Source organism: Aricia agestis, chromosome 12 (genome assembly GCF_905147365.1).
Source record: "Aricia agestis chromosome 12, ilAriAges1.1, whole genome shotgun sequence".
Lineage (NCBI taxonomy): Eukaryota > Metazoa > Arthropoda > Insecta > Lepidoptera > Lycaenidae > Aricia > Aricia agestis.
Window position 1 is genome coordinate 14,474,054 of NC_056417.1, and position 16,410 is coordinate 14,490,463.

Here is a 16,410-nt window from a genome sequence, read left to right on the forward strand (position 1 = left end):
TTTAGTTATCGGTGTTTTTAATTGCAATAACGTACATCGTGGAAGAACCATGCTGCGGCACAAATGGGCCTTTCCTTTCCTTCCCTTCCCATCCCTACCCTCCCCTATTATCCTATTCCCTCTTAAAAGGCCGGCAACGCACCTGCATCTCTCCTGATGCTGCGAGTGTCCATGGGCGACGGAAGTTGCTTTCCATCATGTGACCCGTTTGCTCGTTTGCCCCCTATTTCATAAAAAAAGAAAAGGTAAACTTTGAATAAAATTATGGATTTTTCCGCATTATTATCGTTTATTTTTTTATTTTTGACTTGGCTTGGTTCCTTTGAATTGACGGGGTCCTGGCGTGAAGGCGAAAAAGCCATATTTTGTAATAATAATAATAAAATCCTTTATTGAAGAATTCCACAAAGAACTTAATCTAATTACCCGCCAAACCACATTGCGGTTTGTCGGCGGGCTTCACGCTCTTTACTTTCTATAACTAATATGTTTAATTCTAATATTGTAACTAAAATTAGATGACCCTAAAGCAGCCAAGTAAGTACCCTGAGAAAACAGCCCAACAAACAATAATTATTATTGACATAGTTATTTGATAAAGTACACTGTACTGAACAAGTTTTACATTATAAATTATCATTTATGAAAGACCCTTATATTATGTACTTATATAATGTGTAACTAATATGATAATGATTTAGATACGGCACGGCAGATATTTAATAGATATTGCTCATGATCGATAGTAAATGCCAACTATTCTCAAAGTGTCTTAAAAATGTGGTCTGTGGAACACTGGGGCTCTGCAAATGCCCTTCGCGAACGATACATAAATAGTTTTTAGAAATATAATCAAGAACCACCATAAAGACGATTCATTCAAAGGCAATAAATTTTTTTTGGAGGTCCTTCCAAAACGTTATTTTTGCCACCAAAAAAGTTTGAGTGCCACTGGGATAGTACCAATCATGGTGGAGAGGCGCCTTTAAAAAAGACGTGACAGAAATAAATTACAGTTTACACATAATTTTGGAAAAAATAATATACGCAGTCGAGACCAACATGCATTATGATCGCGGCCTAACATTTAATATGTTGAATGAGACGCTATCAGTCTCAGTGAGTGGTGACTGTCATATTACTGTGTTAAGTGGGATACTAGTTACTACATAATACATTGTCAAGGTAACAATTGATTTTGTAATAAAATGTCTAGATTTTAAGTTTTCTCGGTAGGCAAGAAATTAAGTAAATAAGCAAATTGGACCCCTTTAGTTACAAACATACTACACTACATTGTACACAATGTTTTGTGTTAAACAATGTAAGTAATTTGCATAAAAACTAAGCCATAGAAATATGGTAAGATAAATATTGTTTTTAATGAATTCATTGAATAAGTGAGGACTCATCAGTTTGGACGCAATGCGTTTTAATCTAGGCTAGAAGCTAGAAAAATAAGTAAACAAATAAAATGTCTAGCGCGTATATTATATACTAGACGACGGCTGCAACTCCAAGAACACAAAAAATATCCTATCCTTTCCCGACACTCAAACTATCTCCATACCAAATTACAGCAAAATCGGTTCAGCGGTTTGGGTGTGAAGAGGTAAACAGACAGACAGAATATACACTTTCGCATTAATTATAATATTAAGTATGGATAGGGTCTAGGGATAACCTAATTAAATAATGAACTTCCATATTTTAATCAAGTTACAATCATTACAAAAGGGTCATTTAGAAAATTATATATTCGTACAACTTCGAAAATGTTTAAAACTTTCGGGCACTTGAAATACTCTGTCAGTATTAGCAGAGGTATTAGTCTACGAATAATAAAAACTAAGGAAACCATAATATTAAGTCATATTGTTATGAAGGAAACATAACTCCCATACTATTACCGTTTTAAATTAGGTTCCTTTCGAACTGTCATGTAACGACAGCTACTGCTCAAGGCCACCTAAATATTGCAAATGTATTGAAATGTGTACCTAATGGCGGCTCTCGACATATGGCGGCTCTCGACATAGGCGAACGCGTTGGCCAACGCGTCTGCAGACGCGTTGGCCCAATGTGTAGAACGGGCGTTCGCGCGTTGGCCGTAGGTATTTAGACGTTGGCCAACGCGCGAACGCCCGTTCTACACATTGGGCCAACGCGTCTGCAGACGCGTTGGCCAACGCGTTCGCCTATGTCGAGAGCCGCCAATAGGCGAACGCGTTGGCCAACGCGTCTGCAGACGCGTTGGCCCAATGTGTAGAACGGGCGTTCGCGCGTTGGCCAACGTCTAAATACCTACGGCCAACGCGCGAACGCCCGTTCTACACATTGGGCCAACGCGTCTGCAGACGCGTTGGCCAACGCGTTCGCCTATGTCGAGAGCCGCCAGGTACACTTTTTTGACAAGTATTGTGGAACATGTTTTTTGACGGAGTTACTTTTCCTTAGTTTTTATTATTCGTAGGTAATAGTAGATTTAAAGTGTAGGTACCTAAAAAAGGAAATAAACTGTTTTGCGACAAAATTCACTGAGTGATTTATTAAAACATAATACTCGCCACAAACAAATCGTTATTGTTTGTTGTTGACAGTTCACAGCTGGTTAAGTCTAATACATTATCTCTGTATTTAAGGGCCTCTGAGGCTGTAGGGGCTGAGGACGGAGGGCGAAGGTCAATTCGTCCCCAAAGACCTCTCAGTGTAATAGGTCTATCCATTAGGGTGCGTGACTCGTCAACACAGCTACATAACGTCTTTACGGAAACTTTACAAAATAAGATAATGATAAGTGATTAATTTACAAATTCAAAAGAATTTAATTTAAATGTATAGCAGTTTGCGAAATTATGTCTGTCTGTCTGTTACCTCTTCACTCCCAAACCACTAATCCGATTTTTCCGGGACTCGGTAAAGGAGTAAGGACATAGGATACTTTTTATCCCGAAAAATGCACGGTTCTCGTGTGATAAACCAATTTTGGCGCAAAGGAGTTGCGGGCGGCATTACCCAGGTCGTCAACTGCCTAGGAATCAATTTCTTCGATGGTTCTATTCAAAATCCTCTCCAACTATTTCAGATGTCGTCCGAACTGTCTCCGGTTGGTGAGGCAGAGCTTGTCAAGCGGGCGCGGCAGAGGTTCGCCGAGGTGTACGGCGGAGCACCCGCGGCGGGGGCGGCGGCGCCGGGCCGCGTCAACCTCATAGGGGAACACGTGGACTACTGCGAGGGATTTGTGTTGCCCGTTGTACGTTTCATATTGGTTTTTTTATAAACATAGGGGGCAAACGGGCAAACGAGCAAACGGGTCGCTTGCTGGAAACTATCGTCGCCCAACACTCGCAACATCGGAAGAGTTGAAGCGTTGTCGGAACAGGGACTTTGATCAATACGCACCTTTGTGTTTTGCCTCCCGGTTTTGACAACAAACACAGAGAGTACAGTTGGAGTGTTACACACTTAGATAAAGTTTTATAGTATAGATGCAGTCTTAGCCCTCCTCCTTTGTGCTTATTTTCATACACGCAGTGTGCGTTTATTTTCTTGAATATTTCTATTTGTCGATTATTTCGAAGCACATTATGATATGGGAAAGAAAGTCAATTAGTTCATGATATCGATTAACTATAGTTCAAGTGATGAGAATCCGTAAACACACGTAAAAAGCTATGCAATTTTTATAGCCAAATTATTAATTGATGTGACATTTTTAGCACTAATGCCTTATATAGCACGAATAAGGGATTAATAAACTTATAAATTATTTTTATTATTATTATTATTATTCTTGATTCTTTGACCATTCTTATGGTTTAATATTTAGCGGAACCACAAAACTCAACAATATCTAGCATTAAATGTTCACTTAAAACCTTTATTAACACTTTTATTACATGAAATATGCCGACCGACTCCTTTGTTATGTCCTAGTAAGTAGGACATAACATTACACGCTTTTGACGCTTATACACCGATATAAGGCTCTCTCCAGTCTATAGTACCTCGTCGTAGTCGTGGAAAACCATATTTCTTTCATTATCTGCTGTGTCCGATGTTTTGGAGAAAAGTTTCTTATAGAAGTTAGTCGCTGCTTCCAGGATGTCTGGTCTTTTAGTTTTTATTTTATGGTTTTTGTCTTTTAGTTTAGGGATCCAGTCCTTTTTTTCGATAAGAAGTTTTATCGCTTTTTTGACTCCGCCTGTCTTGGCGATGTGTTCTTCAAAAAGTTTCATTTTGTGTATTTTGAGGTCCTTCCTCATTGCTGTTTGAATTTGTTTGCTTACCTCTGAAATTTCTTTTCTTATTTCCCTCGATTTTGTGCTATTATTGTTAATAAGATGTTTTCTTTTCTCAATCAGACATAGTGTCCCGGCAGACAGCTGTATATCACTCTTATGTTCCTGTTTCCTGTTCTTTATTTCCCCTATTGCTGTTGTTATTGTGTTTTGTAAAACATTGTATTTTTCATGTATATTCAAAGATTTTGTTTGTTTGTCGAAACTTTCCAGACTTTTCTGTAAGTTGGATGCTATAAAAGGGATGTCTTTTTCAAATAATTTACATGGAGTTTTGTATAATTTTCTTGCTTTTATAGCTTGATGGGCTTTAAATTTAGCTCTGATTATTCTGTGGTTTGTGTAAAAATTAAATCTATTTATTGTATCACAATCCTCAAAGCTGTGTCGTCTATTTGGTTTTTATGGTAACCATCAGGTGAAATGCAAGTCCATTTTCTATTTTTCTTTTTCTGGAATATAGTGTTTATTACTGTTAGATTATGTTCGTAGCAAAAGTTTAGTAGTCTTTCCCCATTTTTATTTGTTTTTCTCGTTGTACAAAGTTTGTTGTTTTTGTTTGAGTTGGTTTCCATCTGCGCGTTAAAGTCTCCGAGTACTATCATATTTTTATTTGCATGTTTCCTGACAGTCTCATTTAGGTCATTGTAGAAATTGTTCTTTTTACACTCTTCTGCCACTTCGGTTGGAGCATAAACATGTATGATGGTCCATTTCCCTGTGCCTCCCGGTATTTGTAGGTTAACTAGGATAATTAGTTCTGAGATACCTATTAATTCTGTTATGTATGTTTTTAAATGCTTTCTTATCATTATTCCCACTCCATATTGTCCTTTTGTTTTTTTTTTAATGAAATAAGGGGGCAAACGAGCAAACGGGTCACCTGATGGAAAGCAACTTCCGTCGCCCATGGACACTCGCAGCATCAGAAGAGCTGCAGGTGCGTTGCCGGCCTTTTAAGAGGGAATAGGGTAATAGGGGAGGGTAGGAAAGGGAATAGGGGAGGGTAGGGAAGGGAATAGGGTAGGGGATTGGGCCTCCGGTAAACTCACTCACTCGGCAAAACACAGCGCAAGCGCTGTTTCACGCCGGTTTTCTGTGAGAACGTGGTATTTCTTCGGTCGAGCCGGCCCATTCATTCGGCTCTCCCACGTGTAAGTATTTTGTATCTCCTTTATAGTATAATATGTAGTTTTTATGTTCCTCTATACACTCTGTTAGTCGTCTCACCTCGCTTAATCCTAGTATGTCCCATTTGATGTTTTTTAGGGCAATTTCCAGTTCTAAAAGTCTCTCTTGTGTTCTTAAGGTTAGGGTATTTAGGGTAGCTATATATATCTTGTTATTCTTGATCAGAGGGATTTGGTCAAACTCCCCGCGGTGAGCAGCCGTGTTGGGGTTATTGCTTTTATGTTCTAATCTTGAGATTGTATAGTTGATAAGTAGTTAACAAAATTTTAACTTAATTTGAGGTTATTAATTGCATGTAAACACAAAATTGAGTAGCAATTAGCAAGTTAAAAAATTTAGTAAGTACTAAACTACATAGATAATAATTAGAATTTAGTTACTACTTATCAATTTAATACGTGTAAACCGGCCATTAGATCCTTCTATGATATAATATGTATTTACGGCCACACTCAGAGACATTTAAAGTTTAATTTAATGGAGAGTTTGACAGATGACAGAATAATGTATCGGGCTTATGTCGAAATCTTCATTAAATAAAGGCTCCCCCACACAGGCGCGTTATTATCGGTCGATAATATCGCATGCGTTATTGCGATATCTGTTTTCAGTACATTTTGTATTAGGATGATCATGTAAGTATAGTTTGTGCGTTTTATGATGATATGCGTGACACATTATAATTGACAATAGTAGGGAAGTTACCTAACAAAAATTAATCGATAATTTAAAAATATCGAATCAATTCGTAAAGGAATTGCAATCGAAATTATCGATTCCGTATTGACATTTCAGTGGTGCCGGCGATTTAAGATGGCCGCCCTTTTTATCGATTTGATTTCGATTCAACAGAGTCAATCTCTATTGACATAAGTTCCGTTTCATGCATCTGATATTTTTCAAATGTTTTCGTAACAATTATTTTATACTCCTATTTCACAAATTTTATATTAATAAATAAGCATTTGGCAACTTTTCATTTTTATTCATTTACAATTATAGGAAACATTTGTTTTTGTAGATGGAATATAATTTATTACATTTTGTTTTTTTTTGTTTTCTTGTAAAAAAACCCGTAGCAAGGAATATGAAAACTGTCACCCATATCATCTTAAAACGCACAAACTATAGTTACACACTGCTGCGATAATAACGCCGCGATGGAAGTAGGACGTTGCGTTTCTCCGTCCTGCGATGATTCCGATATGAGTTCTAGAATATTTTGTGTCCGGACGCGAACGACCGTACACACACCTTTTTTTATTTTTTTTAACGGGCTTTGGCCCACCACACATTCCCACCACTGACCACTGTATCTCCTGTGGTGCCAGGATCGACAGCGGTATCCAACCATGAAAACCCTTTGATATGATCTCAAGGAGTCCGAGGGACATTCTAAACTGTCTTGGGACCCGCAACGAAATTAATGAGAAGAAAATAGGAGGAGTAGGAAGATTACAGTTTCCCTCCCCATAAAAGTGGGAGACAGCACAAAGTTGTAATGACCGAAAGTCAAAGAACTTAAGGGGGATCACCACGAAAATAAGGCTACTAATTGTGACTCCTAAGCTAAAGCTAAGTTAATATTGTATACCGTACACACACCTGCGATAATATCGGCGCTCTCTCGTAAGAAATATCGGATGATAAAAACGCAGCTGTGTGCAAGGAATCGGGACGCATTATCGCAATACCGCATGCGATATTATCGACCTGTGTGGCCTTTAGTAAGTAATTCTATAATATCTGTCTCTGAGTGCGGTACTTACATTTTCCAATTATGTCGTCTATCGTAAAGTGTTCACCACTTAACTTAATAAATTGATTAAGAACTTACTTTTCTGTGGAATAATCGGAGTTGATTGATTACTTTTCTGTGGAATAATCGGATGCTATGAGTAAATAGTATTCAATTTGAATTAACCGCTTATCAAACTGTCAACAGTGATTTCTATTGAGTTAGCCGTCCATTAATCAAGCAGATGACAGCCAGAAGGTACCCTCTGTTTTGGACCATTTTTCATACGACTAATTGAAATCTGTTTTGAAATCTAAAGCGAGGATTACATTATTTTTGTAGCTCGTAGAATAAGAGATAACCTTAACGATGCAAATACGTAAGCATAGAAAAAATCATCTATCTAGCTAGCGCTTTTCTTGAGATACAGAAAGGAGACAGACAGACTGACAGACATTGAAGTCTTAACTTTAACAGGGTCCCGTTTTGGGTACGGATCCCTAAAGTCCCGCCACAAAGTGAATTTTAGCTCCTTTGTGGTGAGAGTCCCGACGCACTATCTACCGACCCTCGAGAAGGAGGAGTTCTGGCCGATTGGAGTCGTCTACAGGAGGTTCCGAGAACGACTTCCGAACACGTCGCGCCCCACGTCGCAGACAATACGTGTTTAGTGCTAGTGATAGTTTTTAGTATAATTGTATGTATGTTAGTCTATAATAGGTATTTATAATATGGGCCAAGATGCCTCATTTAAATAAATAAATAAATAAAATAAGTAAAAAAACTGTGCTATTGGAATGAATTATACACGTATCACTTTTAATGTTGATATGAGACGGACGCTTCGCTGCGACAAACAAAACAAAAGAAGGTGAAGAATATTTAATGAAACTTGAAAACTCAGCGAAAACAAATGAACCAGACAACACCTTTTTATATTATTGTAATATTTTGTCTTAATTTGAAGAATATTTCGTATTGCTGTAATCCTAAATGTTAACTGTCATACAGATCAGGTATAATAATAGCTCCCACACCGGTTTCGGTGACGGTGGCCGGTTTCATTGAAACCAGGCCAGCTACGCAGGAGTAATTTTTATAGTGCCCAAGTGTGTGCGCAGTACACAAGAGCACTCTCTATTCCTTTACTCTCATAACCCAGTGGGACGGACGACTGGCGAGAGATCAGGCGCAGGACCGACTTTTTACATGCCCATCCGACGCATGGATCATCTTACTTGTCAGACAATCAGGTGATCAGCCTGCATTGTCCTAACCAAACTTGAAAATAACATGTTTCCAACGCGGGAATCGAACCCACGACCTCCGAGTCAAGAGCCGCGCTCTATACCACTAGACCACGGAGGCGTTATAATAATATTATGTTTATTGTTTACTGTGCAAGAAGTCCAAGTTTCACATTGGCTTTTTAACTTAACAAACTTGCTACTGATGGTTGGAGGAAGGATTTCTGATCTAAGAGGCCTTGTTCCAGGCACTCCCATTCCTTACTGTGGTGGTTGGAGGCTTCAACGGCAGCACCGAGTGCCGGGTGCTCTCCATCTTGGCTGATGGAGACGAGGTGAAGACCAGCTTCCCCGCAGACGCCAGCTGCCTGATACCTGGGGAGCCGGCCTGGGCCAATTATGTCAAGGGAGTCATCGTCATGTTTCCAGGTAAAGGATTGAGGATATTAAATTTTGCATACTTTTATTCGAACCATCGCATAGAAATTGGGCTGTAAGGCCAGCCACAGACGGATCGCATCTTGCAGTCGAGACTCGAGATCGACTGCAAGATGCGGTTGCCTTACGGCGATCTGCAGTTTCCATACTAAATTCATATCCGCAAATAGCAATACACGGACCGCTCGAGCAATTCTTGAGCGGTCGGAGCATATTTTGTTCAACGCGACCGCTCTAGAGCAGTCTGTCCCAACTATAACTTGCGGTTCGTCTGTGGCCAGTCTAAGGGCGCTTTTCCTGTTATGCGTATTATCGCCTGCGCGCGGATCTGGACCGCGTGCGGGTGACAATATGACAGGTATTAAGACATGTATGAAATGATAGGATGCGGGCATCTTGCATGCGAACCAGATCCGTGCGCGGGTGGTGACACGTATGTATCATGCCTGCACTGACGCTCGAACAGCTCGTGATATAACGCGCCGTGAGAACAAGTAGCGCGGACAGCCTGTTGGCTCGTTCTCGCTCGAGTACTGTACTTAGACTGCGTTTCCACTGAAGTGGAGCGGAGCATAGCGGAGCTTAGCGGTGCCCGAATTGACCAATCGTGCTATTCCGGCGGAATGACAGCGAAGATTTCGAGCATGGTGATTGGTCAATTCGGCACCGCTAAGCTCCGCTCCGCTTCAGTGGAAACGCAGCCTTAAATCGGCTCGGCGCGGCGCGGCTCGTGATTATACGCGCCGTGAGATAGTGTTGGTCAAAATAGCATTAGCAATAATAATTAATTTTTAAATGCCTATTAGCAATAATTAAATTAATCGTACTTGTTAAAAAATACGATTGCTAATTACAGGCTTTGAATTGCCAAGATACAGGCTTTGCCTAGTTTGGGGTCCACAGATAAATCCTGTACAATGTTTTATTTCGCAAATAATTGTAAATAAATAAAAAAAAAATATATATTATCGTGCGCAGCAACAGTCTGCGATCATGATAAAAATCCCGTACGCGCTGTTTCGCACCGCGGTGCTAACTGTTAATGAATTGCTATTTTTCACTCGATGCGAAATAATACACGACGCGAGCGGTGCGATGCGAACCGATAATTCACGAAACCGCGTTTTTAGCAAATAGCAAAGCAATAATACTTAGCATGCTGTGACATCAAAATTAGCATGTTAATGAAATTAATAGGAAATAGCATTAATTCCCATTACTACCGTGAGAACAAGTAGCGCGGTCTCGCCAGTTGGCTTGGCTCGCTCGTACAAACAGCTCGGCGCGGCGTGTCTCGTGATATTACGCGCCATGAGAACAAGCCGCGCCCTCGCCTGTTGGCTCGTGCTCGCTCGTACAAACAGCTCGGCGCGGCGCGTCTCGTGATATTACGCGCCGTGAGAAGCCAGTATTATATTTAAACCATAGACTTAATATATAGCATTATAGGCTTATGATTTAAACCAAATTTTGACATACACTAAAACCATACTACCATCTAAAGTTGCTTGCCATCTTAAGAACTTTTATTGCGGGACCGTACTTATCTGAATCGAGAAGTATGCTACTATCATCATGGTGTTGCTTTGTTTTTGTAAGAAGTGACTCTTCATAATGGTCACATGCTGGCCCACTACAGGCCATCGCCATTGTGTAGACGGGGTAGTGGTGTATGATGGCAGACGATGGTCAGGTATCATGTCTACACAACGGCGATGGCCTTTAGTGGGCCAGCATGGACCATTATGAAGAGTCACTTCTTACAAAAACAAAGCAACACCATGATGATAGTAGCATACTGCTCGATTCAGATAAGTACGGTCCCGCAATAAAAATTCTTAAGATGGCAAATCATCAAAATCGGCCCTATTCGATACAGACTATTCTACTTTATCTTATATATAGAATTCTCGTGTCACAATGTTTATAGTTACCGTACTCCTCCGAAACGGCTTTACTGATTTTCAGCAAAATTTATATGCATATTCAGTAGGTCTGAGAATCGGCTACTGGCTACTTTTTATATTGATAAGTGCATTTGTTGAATAAATAATAGTAAGTTATTACAACTCGAGACTGACGGCGACCATTGCGACGGGATAGCGATGGACGTTGCCATGGTGCCGTATTTATTTTGTCACTTCAATAAAATAATATGGGCGAAATACTTTATATGGCAAAACAACGTTCGCCGGGACAGCTAGTAATTATTTAAAATTTATGTCTGTTTTACAGAGAAGGTGCCAGGTTTCGACGCGGTGATAATATCAGACGTGCCCATGGGCTCCGGAGTGTCAAGCAGCGCGTCGCTGGAGGTCGCCTTCTTCACGTTCCTTGAGGCACTCACTGGGAAACGTTTTGAGTATGTATAAGCAAGTGCCCATACTATTGTCTAACCCAGGGGTCCCAATCTTTTTCAATTTACAGCCTGCGGCGCGGCGCGGCGCAGTTACACGGCACAATATTTTGTCACTGCGCCCTACTCTACGTAGCTATTAAAAAAATATATAAATAAACACATTTGATGATAAACAAATATTTAATCATCTGCCTGCTAACCTGCTTTATATAATTTAATATTATAATTTTATTTTCTATTTGTGGATTTTGTGATTTCGGATAATGATGGAGGATCGACTCACGGTGCCCGTCTTGCCTTTCCACGGCGCACCAGGGTGCGCACACTTTGGGAACCCTTGGTCTAATCGAAGGTTCAAACCGAAGCCGAAAGACAACATAAACATAAACGCTTACTTTAAGGGCAAGAGGGTAGATTTGCCTGGACCTCGCGTAAAATGTTGACCTTTGGTTGAAGTTCAGCTTAATAGCGGACATTTCGTATATTAGTGTTTTGTCCGTAAGTGGCTATAAAGCAACTCCTCATTCGATATTCGCTCACAGTCAAATTGCTATCGCACCTTACGACGTACCAAAGCCTAGCCCGCATCTTCGCTGCGCCTAAATTCGTTTATCGCTTGGGAACCGTACATTTTTTCGGGATATAAACTATCCTATTTCCTTTTTTTTTAACATGGGGAAATGCTTTACGCATCCCCGGCAAATTGGGGATATCGGCCGGGGTATGTGGGACTCCTGTCTACCCACTAAAACCCCATGGTGTTTCACTTAAGGCAGAGTTGCGGGTACGATAGAACCTACCGCACCTACCAGAAACTATCCTATGTCCTATCTCGGGTCTTAAAATGTGTCCATTACAAATTTCAGCAAAATCGGTTCAGCGGTTTGGTGTGAAGAGGTGACAGACAGACAGACAGGCAGACACACTTCCACACTTATAATATTAGTATGGATAATAATTTATTCTCACACTAGTAAAATGATAAGTAACCATACATCAATAGACGGATTTCAACGTTTTATTTAAAATACGCCGCAAAGGAGAAGAAATTCAGAGTAGAATAAAGTCTCCAACCGTGCAAAATTTAAATCAAATTGCGGCCATTTGAGCTAAACAAAAATAAATTAAATTAACTTGAAGCATTTAACTCAATTTTCGGGTAGGTCTGCAGTGCTCAGTACTTAAAAGGTTCCGGCGGAAAGTTAAAGTGAGTTTTGTTCAAATACTATCCCTTCAAAATGAGATAGGTAAGAGGATTTTAATAATTATTTTTTTAATATTATAAAATTACGCGTAAATAATAATAATATGCTCTAGACCGGGGATGATGATGATGAGTATAATTTTATATTTATTTAACATTATTATACAAAAAGGAAAATATATGTAGTACTTAATTATTTTTATAAACGCTGTTACTAAAATTCCGGATTTTCCGACTTTTTCATCGAACGCGACGGAACGTCCAGCAATTATTTCTGAAATACTCAATACCACAAAGGCATACGATTCATATGACTTTCGATGACAGTTTTTGTCGGTAAAACATCGTTTTTCAAAGGTTTCAGTATTTCTACGTACATACTCCATTCACAGAGTGTGAAATACAAATTGCCCATTTCTCTGAATCGATAACAGTGCCTGTTTTTAACCGACTTTCAAAAAAGGAGGAGGTTATATATTCGGCTGTGGATATATTTTTTTTTGTACTTCATGCAGCTTTGTATTTGTTTTGAACTGTTGCCTATCAAACAGCAATGTAGCAATGTATTCTCATACACTTTAAAGTCTATGAAAGTTTTGACCAATCAGAATGAGGGAGAGTTGACTACCACCGTGCACCGGTTCGAGAACCCACCCGGCGAGAAAAACCGGCGTAATAAACTTGCACGGGGCCACTTTTAGCAAAAAAGTGGAGTTAGTCTTTAAAAATTATCGTGTAATGTTACTTAACGTAAAATAATGTTAACATAGTTAAGTACATAATTTGTATGTGTAATATGTAAACTGTAAAGTTCCCACAATGTCAAGAATGGATGGACCTATCAATGCACACCCTTAACTCCACGTGTAAGTCCAATTACAACAAGACATAATACCTTCATTAGCCCAGTCCCCGTCATTGCCAGCATAAAAATAGTCCTTAATCCTCCGGGGCGTTGAAACCGGATTTTTCTAGTGCAAACTAGTTCCCTTATTATTCAGTCTAACTCTAGAGGCTAGACTCAATTTGTTTCCATTGCAAGTTAGGTTGTTGATTTTGTATTGTAGTGTTCTTTGTATACTTAGTAAAATGTTGTATGGGATAATAATGCTAAGGAAATTAGTTGTGAAATGAGAAATCTATACTAATATTTGTATTGTGAATGCGAAAGTGTGTCTGTCTGTCTGTCCGTCTGTCTGTTTGTCTGTTACCTCTTCACGCCTAAACCATTGAACCGATTATACATACAGTGATTTAATTAACAACCTTAAATATTTTTTTTATATACATACATTTTTCCTTTATATATACTTGTATATATACTTTTGCTGAATTCAGCAAAATCGGTTCAGCGGTTTGGACGTGAAGAGACAGTCAGACAGACAGACTTTCGCATCTAAAATATTAATATGGATTCTGAAAACGGCAAATTATTCCTTTTGGGAAAACGGACTATAAATTAACAGCTTGGCAATTTATGGCTACAAGCTAGTGTTGCCATAAATTCACTTACTGGATATCAGCGCAGATATAGGTCTACCAGGATCTGATATGGCAAATTTGGATGGCAGATTTTCAAAAAATATCTAATAACAATAATTGGATAAATATATTTGCATGTTTCACACACAGAATCAGCTATCACTATAAGGAAGGAAGGATCAAAATGTTTTATTCTAATTACACCGGTATTGCTAGAGTCAATTTATTTTCTCACTTTTTGCTATCAGATTCTGGTAGACCTATAACAACATGGCGATTGCTGATGTTGCTGAATTACAGCAGTTCGCGGTTCAATGGACACTCAATTAAGTATTTAATTAAAATCTACCCTTCCGGGCACCAGTTACCGGAAAAATCGAGATTTTCATAACTTTTCAAAAGATAAAGGTTTTTATGCATGGACTACTAAACGGAAAGGGGTCCGATTCTCAAAGGTCTTAATTGCGTAAGTTGTCAAATCCTAGTAGGATTACTGATTGTGAATACTAAATAAGACCCCGGAGTCAAATTGCATATTGTTCTAGTTCCGATAGCGAAGTTGCCAAAAATGTATGGCATAACGCAACATTATTATTATTATTATTACACACGTTTTCCGTATACGAGTTCCGAAATCGTTTTCCATATTCGGAAATTCGTAGAAAGTACATTAACTGGCGCACACGTTCGCTTTTTTCCGAACGGAACGAATTCCGCACGTACGTTTCAAGGTAATGCGCGTTCGCGCGTGAAAATACGAATGTTCAAGCACTAGTCGGAATTCCGAACACGGAAAACTGAAATCGAATACGGAAAATGTGTGTATACAAGTTACGACCAGGCCAGCCTTAAATTCTAGTTTCGCTTTCGAATTATCGAATAAAAGTTGACTTAGCCGGCCCTTAGATGATCAATAATAATTTTGTATTGTGCAATATCACGTTTCAATTTTATTGAACGGTTTATTTGACAATAATAGATTTAAGAATTGCGATGTTCAATATCAACCCTATTATACGGTCAATAATTAATAAAATTAAGGGCCCACTTAGTTCCATTCCTAAAATTTTATTTTTCAATTTTATTGAACGGTTTATTTGACAATAATAGATTTAAGAATTGCGATGTTCAATATCAACCCTATTATACGGTCAATAATTAATAAAATTAAGGGCCCACTTAGTTCCATTCCTAAAATATGAAATATAATGTTTCTTGCTTTCTAACCTGAAGCTTCAATTTCCAGTCCAGTGAAAAAGGCAGAGCTGTGTCAGAAGGCGGAACACGAGTTCCCGGGCATGCCGTGCGGCATCATGGACCAGTACATCGTCACCATGGGCCGGAGAGACCATGGTCTACTCATTGACTGCAGGTAAGACTACCTGCAGGGGTAGCATGGCCACCATAGAAACGGTTACTTTCTACGAAAGAATAGACAAAGTGACAGTTAGACAATGGAAATCCGCCATTTTGTCGATAAAATCTGTCAGTATGTCGATTCTTTCCCAGCTACTGTTATGCTAGCCCTGCTGTTGCTAAAGTACCGGTTTGGAAAGTTATATTTTAACCGTCACGCCGTTTTTGAATCGGCGTTCAGCGTTCTTTGAGGTGGGTAAAATGTTAAACTCGCGTCAGAACATGTGGTCTGATCGAAAATTCGTAAGGAGGAACAAACCGGGGGCTACATTGTTGAGAAACTCATGGCAAAAGCTCTGTGGCTCGACGGTTGAATGTGTGGCGGCTAAACTCTCTGCTTGGCCACCACACGCTCAACTTAAGAGCTCACCTGACTCTAAAAATCAAACATCGTCCTTCTCTCTTCACACTCACGCCCGACTTTCATATGCCAGGTGAAAAAGGACGGCGCGGAATCATCGCCAAGTTAGTTTTACTTGAATAAAAGACGAACTATAATGATTATGAAAAAAGTGTTTTGAGCAAATTTAGGTTTTATCAATACCTTTTTAGATATTAAAAAATATTAAAGAAAAGACAGCAAACTTCGAAGATCCAAGCAAAAATGTGTCTAAAACAAGGTTTTTTGTAAAAAGAAACTATCGAGCATTTTTTGAGTAATCGTGTTTTCGTCTTGAGCATTTAATCTTTATGAACTGAAGTTACTTATGTCAAAAAATCAGTTTTCTAGACCTTACAGATTTTGAGATCTAGGTTAAAGTATGTAGTCAAGTTAGGGTCATATGGGCTCTTAAAGCCAGTCGCAGGTTCAAATCGTGCCGAAGGAACAAAAAGTTTTCAATGTTACTGGGTCATGGATGTGTATTAAATATTATGTATATGACACAATAAAAATCTTCAATAATAAGTAGAGTTTATGAGTATTTAATATATTTTCGTTGTCTGGTACCCGACACCCGTATCACAATTATTCTTCTTAAGGTACTTAATACGAGGCCTGATTGCCGTAATGTGAAGCCAGAATTGACAGAAGT

General features: G+C 39.2%; 1 protein-coding gene across 1 annotated transcript in view; it reads left to right on the forward strand.

The window, feature by feature from the left end:
- The first annotated feature begins 1,126 nt into the window (after positions 1-1,126).
- LOC121732496 (galactokinase-like) overlaps positions 1,127-16,410 on the forward strand; it is a 51,173-nt gene continuing 35,889 nt past the window's right edge. The window contains exons 1-5 of the mRNA XM_042122396.1: positions 1,127-1,185; positions 3,086-3,253; positions 8,726-8,906; positions 11,151-11,277; positions 15,207-15,332. Of these exons, the coding sequence (XP_041978330.1) occupies positions 3,086-3,253; positions 8,726-8,906; positions 11,151-11,277; positions 15,207-15,332 (602 nt within the window). The 5' untranslated portion in view covers positions 1,127-1,185. The remainder of the gene's footprint in view (positions 1,186-3,085; positions 3,254-8,725; positions 8,907-11,150; positions 11,278-15,206; positions 15,333-16,410) is intronic.